The sequence below is a fragment of the Tenrec ecaudatus genome, chromosome 10 (genome assembly GCF_050624435.1).
Source record: "Tenrec ecaudatus isolate mTenEca1 chromosome 10, mTenEca1.hap1, whole genome shotgun sequence".
Lineage (NCBI taxonomy): Eukaryota > Metazoa > Chordata > Mammalia > Afrosoricida > Tenrecidae > Tenrec > Tenrec ecaudatus.
In genome coordinates, this window is record NC_134539.1 from 72,244,580 (window position 1) to 72,261,292 (window position 16,713).

The window sequence follows — 16,713 nt, forward strand, 5'->3', positions numbered from 1 at the left end:
ACAAACCCTAGAGGCTAAGAGCATGTGGGCCCAGAGGCTGTAGGCCCCAAGTGGGCGCATTTGCTCCTGCAGAGGGGAGGGAGACCTGCCCCCTACACCTGCTTCTGACCAGGAGCAGAGTAAGAGAGTGAGGCCATCCCACAGCCAGGATATTTCAAACCTCTGACTGGGGAGGCCTGGTTGATGGTATTTGTTGACCCCATTGCCTGAGTTAGGCCCACCTGGGTGATATACCTAAGGTGGGTGTGTCCAAGATACTGGTTTTACCTGGACCTGCGGGGCGTGTGACTGCGCATGCTCAATTTGGAGTCTTTATAGGTGTCTAATGGTTGCCAGATGTCTTTCCAACCTCCTTGATGGGGGCCTTTGCGGGCATGGGAGGGACAACCCCCGTCCCTAAGCTAGTTACCTAACACTCTTGAATGTAGGTCATGGTTTGGGGGTACTTTTGGGTGGGCGAAAACCTCTTATTTTCTGTTTTAGCAGTGATCGTGTTAAGGAGTCCAGGTGAAACTGCTAACCCCACCGTCAGCAGTTCGACACCACTGGCCACTCTGCAGGAGAACGATGAGGTTTTCCACTCCCATGGAGTTAGTCTCAAAACCCCCCAGGGATGGTTCTACTGTGCCTTATAGGATCACTATGAGTAGAAATTGATCCGATGGCATCAAGATATTTCTTTTAAAATTAAGAGTATTAGATCTCAAAGGCACTGCCTTCTCTTGTACATACGATCTGATGATGATGATGGTGATGGTTGACCAATACCCCCTTTCTGTACTTTTCTTCCTCCATGCAGTCTCCTATTGCAATATTCTTTTCCGTATCACCTTATAAGTCAAGTAAAACTAATCTCTAGTGCCTTCTAATCTGGGCGGGTTGTGTTGGGCTGCTAAGCCCAAGGTCAGCAGTTCGACATCACTGGTGGCATTGAGTTTGGTTTTGGTCCCTCAGGAACCAGGGACCTTGACCAAATCTCAGACAACAAAGGTTGCCACCAGTTGGACTATGGGTAGACGCAAGTAGCTGTCACGCTCAGGAAAGTACATGTATTTTTATTCCATCATGCTGTCACTTGCCTCCTGCAAAAGACCTTAGCCCACGGATTCTTCTGTTAACTATTGAGATGGAAAACAGCCCCGTTATTCATTCAGAGGGAGAGGCTAAGGAAGGCAGTCAAATGCCAGGACCTAGCTGTTGATCAACTAATGCCAGAATATCACAGCTAAGGACTTTTGGGTGGTTCTAGTTCACGAAGAGCTCAATTCTTGGTAAAGTAGAGGGGCAGAGAAAAAGAGGAAGGCCCTACACAGGACAGATTGACACAGTGGCTGCAACAATGGGTTCAAACTTAAGAACAATTGGGCAATGGTACAGGATTGGGTGTTGTTGTCTTCTGTTGGTGAGTCAGAACTGACTAGATGGCACCGAGTAACAACAGTTCATAAGAGTCTGTTGAGCACAAATTTAATACTTCACCCAACCAAAGGGCTCAGTTAGGGTGAGACACAAGGGCTAGAAACCAGGAGACTGGGCTCCCGAACAGCTGTTTGTCTCGACTGACTTGGTCAGGTGGACAAGTGTCTTCTTTCTGCCTGCCACGGTCCCCGTATATGCATGTAAAGTAAGGGAAGGGGAACATTCTCTAATAGCCACGCAGGGGTCTACAGGAAGAAAAGCAACTGAGGGGGAGTGATTGTTAGAAGTTATGCCAAGTGGCGAGTGTGGCCAGTTCTTTGAAGGTGTGTTGCAATCCCTTCGGAAGGAAATGAAAACACTTTAATGAAATTTAAATTTCATCAAGGGCACAGAGGGATAACGATGTCTCTCCCAAAAGCAAAGATGGGGTGTTTCAAGGTCTGACCAGTGGGGAAGATGGTGCTTTGAAACAGAACTTTTGATCAGCTCTGCATTTTTTAAGGGAAACCGGTTAGCGGTTCACGTATTGGATGGTAGAATGAAAATCACACACCCTCCCCAAAGTGTGTTGCACCCACAAACCAACCAAAAAACGAATGACTAAAATGGACTGATGCTGTTTCACTTGATTCTGTTCTTGCACAACTTTGTCTGCCACGTTTTGGGTTTGCTTTTATTTTTGGTGTTAACCCTTTGACTTCCCGCCACACGTATCCATGCTCCCGCGTCCCCCCATACAACTCTCACTTTTACTACTAACAACACACAATCTAAGGCCGTGTCCCGGCTCCCTACAGCTCGTTGCGTTTACTAGTGCCGGGCGCTAGCTTTCGGAACGCCGTTCTGATTGGCTGCGCTCATGTCAGTGACATCAACCAACTTACTTTTGATTGGAGGGCCGGTTGCTGGGACTGTAGCGTTTGCAGGAAGTCACTTAACTGTTTGTGGGCTGAAAACCCCAAGCTGAAGTTCTCCCTTGGTGGGAAGGAGCGCGGCTGAGTAGGGGAAGTGGATCTCCCCACTCCCCCGCACCCCCGCAAGCTGGACTGTGAACTTGGAGGCACCGCGGGCTCCGCCGAGTGCGCGCCCCTCTCGGGTGGGTGGGGGAGTTATGAGAGCCTCCTCTCCCCCCTACAGCCCTCCCCGCAGCCTTCCGGCTATTACCCTTTTAAAAGTCGGCGTTCGGGGCTGTAGGGGTAGCACGAGGCACCGAAACGGAACAGTGGGATTGGCCGCGCGCCTGGGTCCCAGACGCACCTCGCCGCCGAAAGGCCGCTCTGAGTGGCAGGGGGAGAAAGTAAACAGAGTTGAATCACCCTCCCCACTGGCCAATGGGAGGGGGTTCGGATTGTGACGTGCTGGGATTCTGCGAAATTGTTACCGAGCAAGAGAATGCCGGAACAGTGCGGACCGGCAGGCGCGGGGGCTCGGCGGTCCGTGCGCTGGGGGCAAAGTGTCCGGTAGAGCTGGCGTTGGCTGCGGCCCGCCCCACCCGCGCCCAGGCGGTCCAGTGAATGCCCTAGGGCTCCGGCTCGACGGAGGGGCGGCCGAGGGCGTGTGTCCCCCCGGGCAGTTTCCTCGTCCAGCGCCTCGGGGGCGTTTGCAGTGGAATAAACTTGCGGCCGCCACGTGTGGCATCTTTCCAACGGAGCCGGCGCGGAGGGGCCGGCGCGCCCGTCGGGGGGATCGCGGCGGAGCCGGGGGCCGTGGATGCTGCGTGCGGAGGCGCTGCCGGTTACGTAAAGATGAGGGGCTGAGGTCGCCTCGGCGCTCCCTGCGAGTCGGAAGCGCCCCGCGCCCCCGCCCCCTTGGCCGCCGCGCCGCGCCGCGCCGCGCCGCGCTCGTCGTCCGAGGCCAGGGCAGGGCGAGAGCCGCACCTCCGCAGCCACCGCGAAGTTCGGCCGCGCCGCCGGGGCCGCTGTCGCCCGCACCATGTCCGCGGCCGCCTACATGGACTTCGTGGCCGCCCAGTGTCTGGTTTCCATTTCCAACCGCGCCGCGGTGCCCGAGCACGGGGGCGCCCCGGACGCCGAGCGGCTGCGGCGACCTGAGCGCGAGGTGACCAAGGAGCACGGTGACCCGGGGGACACCTGGAAGGATTACTGCACGCTGGTCACCATCGCCAAGAGCTTGTTGGACCTGAACAAGTACCGACCCATCCAGACCCCCTCGGTATGCAGCGACAGCTTGGAGAGCCCCGATGAGGATCTAGGATCCGACAGCGACGTGACCACCGAATCTGGGTCGAGTCCTTCCCACAGCCCGGAGGAGAGACAGGATCCTGGCCGCGCGCCCAGCCCGCTCTCCCTCCTCCACCCTGGAATGGCTGCGAAGGGGAAACACGCCTCCGAGAAGAGGCACAAGTGCCCCTACAGCGGCTGCGGGAAAGTCTATGGAAAATCCTCCCATCTCAAAGCCCATTACAGAGTGCATACAGGTTAGCGGCGCCTCCCTTCCCACCGAGTTCTGGGGGTGAGCTTTGGCCGGCCAGGCTGTGCTCCCGGGCCTGCAGGACGCTGCAACTCGGCCGAGGGGGTGCTAGCATTTGGGAGGAGATGCGCTTTCATTCTCTAAATAATTCAGCCGCGTCGAGGCAGAACGCGCTCTCGCGTTTTAATTCCACCCAGCCTCCAGAAGTCACCCAGAGCCCTAAGCTTGCGGGCCCCGGGGGAGCCCAGCGCCAGCCCCGGAGCGTGGCATCCCGGGGAGTGGTGCCGCCCCTCCGCCGCCCCGCCCCCAGGACTCCCGCTCCCCGCGGCGGGCTGTGGGGCCACTGCACCCTGGGACCGCGTTTGCTGCGGGGGCAGTCGGATGGCATCCGTTTTATTTCGTCCCCCTGTGGGATGGCAGCGAAGTGTCCGGAACCCGGGGCGGGGGGCGGGGAGCGGCACACTTTACCTAGAGCCTTTTCAGGAAGACTTAAGTACTCATTTAGCTGTGTGCTTGCTACTTTTCAGGGCCTGCCAAGGCGGTTTTAAATGTGGCCAAGTGCGGTCTCCAGAGAGATCTAAAATAGCCCCGCTCCAAAGCAGCGGAGTTTGAGCGTGTCGTGCTTGGTGGGTTTAACTTCCCGACTGGGGAGCCTTCCCGAGGAGCCAGCTTGCGGAGGTGTGACCCAGGTCGCGCCCTCCTGGGCCTCTGGATATCTCGGAGGTGTGGCCCTGGCCGAGGTCAAGGCGTGGTTCAGAGTGTGGGGACGGGGCGGACCCAGACCTGCGTGCTGCGTGGGGCCGGCGCGTCCAGGGAGAGCTTAAGGCAGGGCTGGACAAATGAGTGTAGCCAGGAAGCCATCTGCATTGTGAAAATGGACTTTAGCGACTCCCAGGGACCTGGGTCAGCCAATTGTGTGGCCTCTGTTTCTTGCAGAGAAAGTGGGAGCGCCGTCCGTTGGTCCTACTTGGGCATACAGGTTAACCCTCTGTAGAAAGGTCCCTTGACAATTTGCTATTCTGGGGAGGAGAGGGGAAGGGAGGGGAAGGGAGGGGAAGGCAGGGCGGGGCGGGGTCTGATCATCTAAGGCCTTTGCCCTTTGCCCTGTGCCACTGTGCTGAATAGGTGGTTGCTGGTGCCCCTGGAGAAGGAGGCATGCCTCTGGTGCCATAGCGTGATCCTTTCTAAGAGGAGGCCCTTGATGTGTGGTTTCAGAACAATTGGTTGGTCTTCCTAGGGCATTTTAAAAGGCCCCATGACTGCCTGTGTTCGGCTTTCTTTCCCTGAGCAGGCAGCCCCTGTGAAGGTGGCTGGCTGCTGGCACAGGCATGGGGCTGCCCGTGTGCCCTTCCTGGGAAAGCAGCATCTGTTTGGGGTTGCCGTCCAGGTTGCCATAAAACAGCATATTTCAAAGTTTGGCTCTGGAAGGATGTTGAAAGACTTAGTGCCTGAATAGCTGACCTTTGTCGGGGCTTCCAGGGTGATGTGGGGGTGGGTGGGGGGTGCAGTAACCCGAGGGTGTTACTCACTAGCAGCTGTTGGGCGGGCCTGGCAGTGTCAGCCATGTTCCCGGAGTTCAGTGGTTCACATGGACACCCACTGCCACCTTGAGCAAAGGCACGCTCTCCTTCAGGAAGCTGCCCAGCTGTGCAGGCCGGGAGGCCTGTGGTGGCTTGGAGCCTGTCCCGCTCAGGGAAAGGAGTCCAGCCTTCTGGGCCAGTGGGCTGAGTGACTTGCTGAGGCTGCGCAGAAATAGCAGCTTGGGTGTGCGTGCATGCGTGCTGCTCTTTAATTCTCCAGCCAGGCAGGTTGGCTCAGCTGTTCCACAGAACCTCTCACACAGTCCAGAGTCAGGCAGACGCTGAAGCGCGATGCTAATCCTGTTTTAAATGTTACAGCCCTGTCCATCTTTGGGGATTTTGTAATACAGTCACAGTAGGGGTCTTACGTTATGTTGGGGGGCTCCGGAAGGCTACTCTGGTGGAGGTGTGCAAACGCTTGCCTTTAGTATCGCTAGAAGCATATTCCTGTCATCTACTAACTACATCAACCCCGTGGCCATACAGGCGACTCCCAATTCATAGCAGCCCCTGCTACACTCGGCCCTCTGCCGTTAAGTTGATTCCGAGTGATGGTGTCCCCACATAGGGTTTTAGAGTGGGTAAATCTTTAAGGGAACAGAGTCTCATCTTTCCTCCCTTGGAGTGACTGGTGGGCTTGAACCACCCACCTTGTGTTAGCAGTCCAATGCCTAACCCCCAGCGCCACTAGGGCCACCTCCCATCTACTATCTCCACTGCCCACACACAACCCACTCCCCCACCTGCTGTAGGAAGTATGCTCTAGGGATGCCGTAAGTAAGAGACTTGTGGAAGGCCTCACACATTTGGCAATTTCAGATTTGGAACTTAAAATTAGATTGTCGTGTTTGGAATAGGGTGAAGGGGCTTCTTGATTTTAATTGCTGGTGTTAAATCCAGAAGGTGGGGGCAGAGCTCGGATTTGGCATGTCTGCCTTCAGCGAGGACTCGGAGCAGAGCCCCAGCTCCACCCCCTTTGCTCCATGCTGCCCTCCCATGACTCTCTCCTGTGCCTTGCTCACTAGGTGTCCTCGAAGAGCCTCATGCCACGTACACAGAGCCAGTGGCTTTCAGAGTTGACTCTTGAACACAACAAAACTTCAGGTCCTCGGCGCAGCTACATCGATGGTGTTCTTAGGGAAGGAAGAGACAGCTAACTGACCTTTCCTATTTTCCCCCACTTTCTCAATAGTTGTGAGAAAGCAGATGATTTATTTTAAATTCAGAGTTTGCAAGTAAGAGGCCTGCTGTTGAATTTATTTGGCAAGTTTGCATATTTAAAAATTTAATTAACTACTTGCCCCTCCCCACTCCACCCACCACCCCTCAAAAAAAGGTGGTCATTGAGTGGATTGCAGTGCACAGCCATCCTCCAGGACAGTAGAACTGCCTTGTAGGGTTTTCGAGCATGTGTTCCTTGGGAAGCCAACTGCCACATCTTACCCACACAGAACAGCTGGTAGGTTCAAACGGCTGACCTTCTGGTGGTTAGTAGCCAAGCGCTTAACTGTTGTACTACCAGGGCTTCACTTAGCTCCCAGCATCTGAAAATCAGAGGTTTTCAGTACAAGTCCAGATTGCTGGCTTCAGTGGGGGGGAAATCAAAAGATCTGGCAATTCTGGGCCAGAATTCCTGCCTAGCAACAACTGGCTTGAACGGAGCATTCTTTATTCAGAGAAGTACCCTGCCTCACCCCACCCACTCTCACTCCCTCTCTCTTTCTCTCCCTTTTTTACATATTCATATGCATCCGCTGGCTTTTAGGTTTATAGTCTTTCAATGAGGCTTGGTTTCTAAATCCACAAAATAGGACTATTGTGACTGAATTCTAGAGGAGACTGGTTGTGCTGTGGGTAAGCTTTGGACTGCTAACTCCAAGGTTTATGGCAATGGTTCAAACTCACCGGCCACTCTTCTGGAGAAAGATGAGGCTTTCCACTCCTGTAAAGATTTACCATCTTGGAAACCCACAAGGGCAGGTCAGCTCTGCCCTAGAGAGGGTCACTAGGAGTCTGAATCCACTTGATCACAGTGAGTGATCTGCTCCCATTCTTTCTTATAGCCTCTGAAACCCTGAATCAGAGTTGACTGTGATAGTTGTGGGTTGGGTAGGATCACTGAATTTAATTGATTGATTTGTACAGTAGAATATATAAAACACTCAATAGAATTTCCAAATCATTGGCCTTCAAGAAATGTTGGATGTTATCCTTAAAGTGCCCTCAAAATCAGGAAACACAGGATCGTCTTATGTTTAAGCGGGATGTTACTTTACGTGTCCAACTTAGAGGTTAAATTTGTTTTTCTTCAAACTCCAGATATTCTGGGGTAAAATATCCAAATATTAAGTATTGGGTCCAATTATTAGTTGGGGGGCAGGAGAGTAAAACAAATAACCCCTTCCCAGTTTCTAGAGTTGTGGGGGACATTCTATAGCATATATAAAGGAGCCCTGGTGGTGTGTTGGGTAAGGGTTGGTCAGTAGTTCAAGCCCACCAACCACTCCTGAGGTAAAGATGAGGCTCTCTGCTCTCAGAAAGATTGTAGCCTCAGGAACCCTATACAGGATCACAGGATCAGGATCAACTCAGTTTTAGGGGCCTAGCAGCTGAAAAAAAAGGTTAAGTGCTTAACTGTTGATGGCAGGTTCATACCCACCAAGAGGTTGCAAAGCCTGGAAAGTTTTATGGAGCAGAATTCTGCTCTGGCCCCCATGGGCTGCCGGGAGATGGAACTGAATCCAGCCCTGGTGGCACTGTGGTTGTGTGCTGGGCTGTTAACTGCAAAGTCCAGCAGTTCAAAACCATCAGCCACTCCTAGGGAGAAAGATGAGGCTTTCTGCTCCCATAAGGATTTACCATCTTGGAAACTTACAGGGACACCATGAGTCAGAAGTGATTCCATGGCAGTGAATTGGGGGTTTTGAGTGATGGTATATTTTTATACTTTTCTCAGCTTCGTGAGTAGAAACAGTTATTTAAGTGTATAGTACTTGAACTGTAAATGCTGAATAGATAAGTTGCAATTGTAACTAATATTCAACTTAGCCTGTTTCTTTCTTGACTTTGGCATATCGGATATATGCACATCCTGTGTGCTGTGGATGTGTGTTCTTGTGGAAGGGTACAGATCGACACCCTCATTCCACATCAGAAGCATTCAGGCATGCGAGTACTTGACACTTTCAGTAGTCTTCGCCAGCATCGTAATTCAAAGGCATTGATTCTTCTTTCCCCTTCCCTATTCAGTGTCCGACTTTCATATACAGAGGAGGCAATCAGCAGTACCTTTGGTCAGGCACACCGTTATTCTCAAAGTAACATCCTTGCTTTTCAGCACTTGAAAGAGGGTGCCATAGTGTTTACATATTGGGCTGCGATCCAAAGGTCAGCAGTTTGAAACCACCAGTGACTCCTCAGGAGAAAGATGGGGCTTTCCACTCCCATAAATAGTTCCAGTCTTGGAAACGCACAGGAGCAGGTCTACCTGTCTTATCGGGTCACTATGAGTCAGTATTGACTTGATAGCAGTGGGTTGGATTTAGTTTGTACAGCAAATGTACCCAAAGCAATGCATTGTGGTGACAGTGGGCAAAGCTAGATGACCTTGAATTTCAGCAAATTCAAAAGCCCTAATTCCCAAATATTAATTCCAAAGAAAAACATTTAAACACCAGACATTTCCTAATAGGACAGAGGAATTTCACATGAAGCCAGGAGAGTCAGGAGCCATGGAAACTGACTGCCTGTGTCTCTTTATCCCATGTAAACATCCCTGAGATTCTTAGAATGCTTGGCAGAAGAGACCTGCATAGCCTCCATGTTGGACCTTGGCCTCCAGTAGAGGAAAGCGCTTTGTCAGCCTCTCTAAGAATGTTCCTCACAGGCCCGCTTTAACTCAAGAGGGATGTTTTTTCCCAAGACTAGAGAAAGTCTTAAAATATTGCTTCCCAGAGGGGCAGGCCTGCTCTTACATCTTGCAATCCTACCCTCTTCACTCCTCTGTCTTTTAATTACCGCACAAAACTGTGGTGTCTACTTGCAGGTTAAAAACAGCAATAGAAACAAACGAACAAAAACCACAAGCCAGTTGAGTCTGTTCAGACTCTTGGTGGCCCGTGTGTGTCAGAGTAGAACTGTGCCCCAGAAAGCTTTCACTGGCTGCCGTCTTTGGCAGCAGATCCTGGGCTTGCTTTTGAGGTGCCTCTGGAGGCGGGGCAGTGGTGGTGGTGAGAGCACTGCAGTGGCCAGATTTTCCGTTAGTAAGCCAAGCAAGCTACCCAGGGATGCTATTCTGGTTGGAACGATGGATGATGGATGCATGGATGGATGGATGGATGGATGGATGGATGGATGGATGGATGGATGGATGGATGGATGGATACCAAAGCCAAAAACCAAACCAAACTCTGAGACTGCAAAGATTTGTGGGAGCAGCCATTACGCTCTCCCACAGTTGCCTTCCATTCTGGCCAAGGAGAGTCAATCAGGGAAGTCAAAGGTGTGAGAAGAGACTCATTTCCATTAGAGGGAGACCAGGCTTGGTGGCTATGTAAAATCTTGCTATTCCCCCACATCCCAATCTCAGCTCAGAAGGGCCGCTAGGCTACTCATTCGCTGCGCTGCCCAGTGAGGAGAACAGAGGCCTAGTGCCTTGATCTTCTCTCATGGGGCATTCTCTCTGTCTAGCTCTTTCCAGCAGGCTCCCCAAAGGGATGTGGGATAGCATTTCATAACCTGACATGATTCATCCTGTATTTATCGGCAAGTAAGCCAAGTGGTGCTTTCCCAACGGTGGTGGTCTGCTGAGTAAGCATTCAACTGCTAACTCAGAGGTTGGTGATTCAAACCCAGCAGCCATTCTGTGAGAGAGGATGAGGCTTGTCTGTTCCTATAAAGATCACGGAAGCCCTATATTGAGCTGCTTTGAGTTGGAGTTGCACTAGTTTAGGGCTCTGAAGGAGCTCTTCAGCCCCGCCAATGCTGAAGGGTAGGTGTTAGAAGGTGAGAGGTTCAAATCCATCAGCCACCCCACAGGAGAAAGATGGGGCTGTCTGCACCCATAAAGGTTCAATGTCAAAAACCCTGCCCAGGGTCGCCGTGAGTTGGAATAACTTGATGGCAGGGGGGTTAAGGAGATATTAGGAGTCCTTGGATGACATACATGATTGAGCACTCAACTACCAGCCAGAAGTTGAGAAGTTGAACCCTCCTGTAGGCACCTTGTAAGAAAGGCCTGGCAATCTGTTCACCACAGGTCACAATTACCTAAGATAGTTTTTCACCTACTAAAATCCAAGTTTTTGCCTTATTGAAGGAGGGAAGAAGGGCAAAGGTTGGAGTTCAACCCTGCCCAGGTGTGTCGGAAGACAGGCACGACCATGAGCTCTGAAAGTGCATGGCCTTGAACAGCCACGGGGGCAGCTCTGCTCTACACAAGCAGGTGAGCACGAGTCAGACTGGAGACCAAACCTGACTCGCTGCCATCCGGCCCTTCCATCTCAGGGTGACCCTACAGGACAGGGTAGAACTGCCCCTGTGAGTTTCAGGGACTGTAACTTTTTTTTTCTTCAAATAACTTTATTGGAACAAAATCCACAAAGCATACAATTCAGTAGTTCAATCACATCAAGAAGAGTTGTACAATCACTAGTACAATCAAGTTTAGAACAATTTCTTCATTCTTGTGCTCATCTTTCTCCTGAAGAGGGGTAGGTGGTTTCCAACTTCTGACCTTGTGGTTCTCAAAGAGACTATAAATGTCTACAAGAGCAGACAGCCTTATCTTTTTCCCAAGGGGTGGCTGGTGGGTTTGAACTGCTGGCCTCTCTGTTAGCAGCCCCATACCTAACCCACGCATAGGACAATGAGGGCTCCTTTCAACCGCAGCTAACAACCACCCCAATGAGACTCCCCAGAGATAGTCCTCATGAACCCTGTTGAATAAAAAATGACAATTCGATTGAAAAAGAGGACAAGGGGGCGGCCCATGGTAAGAACCATAAGGATTGACCATAAGATTTAGTTCTGGCTTTCAGACAAGAGGCTAAAAGTCCCTCCAGCCCAAGGAAAGATGGCTAATGCCATTTTTCTGGCCCCAGCTCAGGCTGATACCTCCCCCTGGGCTGGAGATCTAGAGGCAGGGCAGGACCAGTGGCCGCTCACCCCACACTGCCCTCTGGCTTCTCATCATCCTCCATTCATCCGCCCTTACCAGGACAGAGTGAGTTTGCTTCGTGAAGCTTCTGCCCCAGGCAGGAGCCAACAGAGCATAAAAGTGGAGGACAATTGCGAGTAAAAACATGGTTTTCCATAATTTTGAGCCGTGGGTTGTAAGAAGAGAAGAGGCAGAGGCCGGGAGGGGCCCGATTAAGTACAGCACTATTCAGATGTAAGACCCCCTTGCCTTCAGACACCAAGCTGAGGTAAGGGACTTCTCGGATTTAGAATTCTTGGAACATAGAGGTCAGATTTGCACGCACACCCCCAGTTGTTTATGCTGATCCCAAGAGCTCATCATTCTGCAACGTCTGTGGGAAATTCCCAGATGGAACTTCCCAGGGAGAAGCGTCATAGGACCTGTTGGGAAAGTGGCCCACAATGGACGTCTTTAGTAAAGCCGCAGAGGAGAAAAGTAGACCGATTCTTGTCTGGTATTCACCCCTTTGGGAGCCCCTCGATAACAGCCCCGAGGTGCCTTGGTGGGTGCCAGTTTTCTGGCCATTGCTTTGATTTCTGAATGCCTTACCATCTTTGCCATTCTTGATTTGGAGAAAAATCTGCTTCATCGTATTTGCTAGTTTTGGCTTCCAAATATTCCTTCCCCCCCCCCCTCTTTTTCTTTTCTTGTCTGTTCTAAGGCTTGGAGAAAACGCTTACAGCATTCAGCCCTCTGTTGCTAGAATCCTCCCCCACATCCGACCCTCCCACCTTTCCCTAATGTTTCTCCAGCAAGCCCAGCGCCCACTGAAGAGGGTAAATTAGTGCCTAGTAATTGGTACAAAGGCACTTTCTGTTTCTATGCAACACGAGCAAAATAGGAGAGGCAAAAGGAAGGGGGGAAGGGGGAACCACCACAGATGGTTACAAAGGGAAAGAAATGGGATCCTTTACAGTGGTCTTTTGAATGCTCTGGTCTCTGGCTTCACCTGCCCCCCCCCTCTTTTTTAGGGGTTGGGGGAGTTAGTCACAGGGCCAGGCCTAACTCAGAGCACTTGGTGGCAACAGTTGTTAATATCCAAAGAATAGAATTTGGAGGTTGGGTGTGACCTTGAGAGGTCATGGCATCCATCATCTTGTCAGTACAAAAGTGTGCACCCACCCTCCTAGCCGGGGATGGTTGCCCCGGGGCATTCTGGGGGACTCCAGCCCGCCTGTTGCACTGCAGACTTGGAAGGAAGCAAGCCATCAGAGTTCAGAAGCTGGCTCTCTGTTCCTGGACGAGCATTTGAATTTGTGAGCCTCCATGGCTTCAGCAGGGAAGGGAGGAGGTCTCTAAAGTGTGGCTGGGAAGATTTTTTTTAAAGTGCCCTTGTGGCGGCTCACAAGATCTTCCTCCATTTTCAACTCTTCCAGTTCATTCCATTGGAATGATTTCCCCCAGAGTGCCCCGAGAATGTCATAGTCTCCTAGTCTTCAGTTTGGACTCATGATTGCCCCATGAGTGACAGGGTAGAACTATTGCTCGTGCATGGGGTTTTCAATGGCTTGATCTTCCAGAAGTAAGTAGGCGGGCATTTCTCTGCGCAGTCTTGGCATGCACTTGAACTTCCAAACATTCGCCTTGACCTAGAGAGCTGCTTCTAACCAGCCAAATGAATAGGCAGAAGCAGTGTGAGCTCTCCTGGCCTCTGTCCTTGTGTATGGCAGGCGGCTCAGCTTGAGATAGCCAGGCGTAGGCTCTTAGGACGTTCCCTCTCTCCCTTTCCTGGAACGCTCCTTGAACTTCTAATGCTTTTTGGTGCATTAAGGCCAAGAGAAAACATTTCTTCCATCTGGGCCCTCAGCAAATAATAGGACCAGCATTATTATTCATGGAGAATGCATTTCCCACTAAGAGAGTGAGATGCATCCATTTTTGATGCCCGGGGTCTTCCAAGGCCTTCATATCCATTTGCACTTAGGGCCTGTACAGAAGGTGCTGTGTCTGCAGCCTTCTCCGCTCCTGGTGGTGGTTCAAGGCCATTGCATTGCATCCCAATCCCACTTTTCTTCCAAGTCAGCTTCAGTCTCGAGTGAAACCTGAACGGAAACCTGCTCAGGAGCACAACACTACTCCACCAGCCTCTACCGACTGACGGGTAGCGGTTGTGCTCCAAGGGAGCCCTGGTGGTCTAGTGGCTACACACTGGGCTGCATTCCGCATGGTCGGCAGTTCAGAACCACTTGCAGCTCCGAGGGAGAAAGACCGGGCTTTCTCCTCCTGTCTAGAGTTACAGCCTCAGACACCCACAGGGGCTCGCGCTCAGTCAGCACTAGTCGATGGCAGTGAGTTTGGTTGTACTTGAAGTGCATTGGCTGGGGATCCGACCCAGACCTTGGTCACAGAACGGCAATTCTGCTGTGGCATCAGGACTGCCTCACCTAATAATTTCAGTTTACCAGGAGGTTAATGAGAGCTTGGAGTCCAGAAGGGGGAATTGGAAATCTGGGCCAGAACTCCAAAGGTTCTAAAAGCACAGATTCAAAAACTCATTTGGCCTGCCACTTCACTTTTTTTTTTTAAATCACTCCTCTACCAATTAAAAGGAATTTGAACTATAACGCATAGTCCAAGATAAAGTGTAGCTGCACTACCCCATGCTTTAGTCCCAGCATCCCCCAGGGGGCTGCATCACCCACTTTGGGAAACACTGTGTGGTTAGAGTGGCCAAGAACCAGCCAAGCTCGCTCACTAGCTAAGCCGGCGGCCACTGGATCCTTCAGTTTGTTATTTCGTGACATGAAATTGAGAATGATGGCAAATTTGAACACATGGAATTGCATTCTTCCCTGACTCACTAAAAGAGCCTTTTTTTAAAAAGTGATGACGTTTGAATAGATGAAAGAGATGGGAACTTGATGCATACAGAATGACCGATGATACGCAGGCAGCAGTGTTTTGTATGAAGCACAGTTTGGGCATGTTTCCGGTTGAGCCTCTCTTCAAGTGAGCATGCAGCCCTCGCGGAGGAGCTTGTTCAAGCAGAATGAGATCCAGTGGCGGCCAGTGGACAGAGATACTACCTGCCTGAGATTCGTGGCCCTTTTGCAATCATTAGGATTCTGCATGCAGATCATCCTTGAAGAGAGAGGGGAATTCAGCGAGTTCACAGCCTCTCCATCCCAGAGAGCCAGCTTTGGGGAGGCAGAGGCCATGGAGGAAGGAGAGCAAGGCCTGGTCCCCTTCTTGACCCCCTGAGAGGAGAGCAAGCCACTCAAGGTCCCTGCAGGAGAACGGGCAGTCAGTGCCTCAGCGAGAGGTCCCGGATGGTGAATGGTTAGAGCCCAGACCTGGGGATCCTGCCCCGCTGCCCCCTATACACACACTCTATTTTTAGCATCCTTTCCCTCTCAGTTTTCTCATCTGTAAAATGAAGCTGGGTTATATATTCATGGAGCTGTTATGAGGTCAATTCAACTTGGGGGGCATTGTTTGTTTGGTTTTGGCTGAGGGTTGTTATGGGACTTAGTTCAGGTGAGGTATTTAAAAACCAAGCCCACTAGCATTGAGTCGACTTCTAATAGCCACCCTGCCGAGCACAGGGCTTCCAACGCCACAAATCTGCACAGAAGCAGACTGCCACGTGGTTCTCTCACAGAGAGGCTGCCGGGTTTGAACCACCAACCTTTCAGCTGGTTGCTTAGCACTTAAGCCCTGTGCCACCAGGACTCCTTACACTTGAGGCCCAGTGCCCTCATCTACTGAGTATTAGAATGAAAAGTCACTTCACATGGGCTCCCCAGAAGCCCTGGAGTTTGCTGGAATTTTAATTCCAAATGAATTCAACAGTGTCTCATACATTTAAGTACTGTTTATCGAATGGCTGCGACAGCCACGGAGCTGTGCTGAGTGTTGATAGCAGGCACTCTGAGATTTTTGAATAATAGCCATAATGGTGACAGCAAACATTGGTGCTACGCCAGGTCCCAAGCACTGAGATTTACAGTGGTCATTGGAGATTGCAAGGTACTACTGTTCTGGTTCTGTAGGAGGAGTCAGACGGGGAGCGAGCTAGCCTAGGCCAAGGTTACCCTGGAATTTTCCTAGGATCGTTCTGGGTGCTTGGAGTCGTGCATGAGTGGTTAACCTGGACCCTTTGGGTGCCTGCCAGTGGAAAGAACCTTGGTTTGCGTGCTCTGTTGAGTTTGATCCCAACTTCAGGATCGGCCTATTGCTCTCCCGTGCGTGCTGTTCAGCTATGTCATCGGCCTTCATGAGCCTTGGTTAGGAGTGTCTGCAGACATACCTACTTCTAGTCCATGGTTGCTCACAAGGTGCTTCCATTCCGGTTTTTAAATTGGACCCCATACCTGGCTCCACCTCTGCCTTGTGGTTGTAAGCAACAGAATCCGCACCATGGGCTGGATTAGTTTTTTTTAAAGGAATTTTATTGGAGTAGCTTGAGTTGTCCGCATCTCTGGCTACCGGTGTGCTCAGCGCCACCCTAATCTGTCCCTGTGCAGGGCAGACTGAACCAATGTAAGGGGGCTCCCACCCAGCCCTGTGGAAGAGCAAGGGCAGTGGGAGGGCAATGACCCTTCCTAGTAATTCCAGCACAAACCCCATGCTCGGAATTCCGTGACTGGTTTCAATCACGTACCCATTCCTCAAGGCTGGCACTGTGCATGGCAGTGTCCTATCAGACCTCCAGGCTTGGGGTGGCCCATGCAAATGCATGGACTTGCAAATAAATACATAGGGAAAATGCTCTCTGTACAGTCTCTGGGGTGCAACAGGAAGGAAGGGGGAGAGAGAGAGAGAGATAAAAGACACTCTAAGTGCTTATATGCAGGGTCTTGGTAGAGAAGAGACTATTCCAACAGGTGTTCTTGTGCTCAGACATGCACCAGATGTGTGCTGATGTGAGCTAGTTATTGGGCTGCTAGCACTGAGGTTAGTGGTTCAACCCAGCAGTCACTCTGTAGGAGAAAGGTGAAGCTGTCCGCTCCCATAAAGAATTAGGGCTTCGCAAATCCGACACGGGCGCACTATGAGTTGGAACCGACTCGGTGGCAGTAGGTTTGGCTTTTTAGTAGGGTGAGGGGTAGGGGGGTGGCTCTCCCCGTTGACGTCCAGAATACA

At 51.5% G+C, this 16,713-nt stretch overlaps 1 protein-coding gene across 1 annotated transcript in view; it reads left to right on the forward strand.

The window, feature by feature from the left end:
* Positions 1-2,526: 2,526 nt before the first annotated feature.
* Positions 2,527-16,713, forward strand: part of KLF9 (KLF transcription factor 9) — a 36,367-nt gene continuing 22,180 nt past the window's right edge. The window contains exon 1 of the mRNA XM_075560552.1: positions 2,527-3,856. Within this exon, the coding sequence (XP_075416667.1) occupies positions 3,352-3,856 (505 nt within the window). The 5' untranslated portion in view covers positions 2,527-3,351. The remainder of the gene's footprint in view (positions 3,857-16,713) is intronic.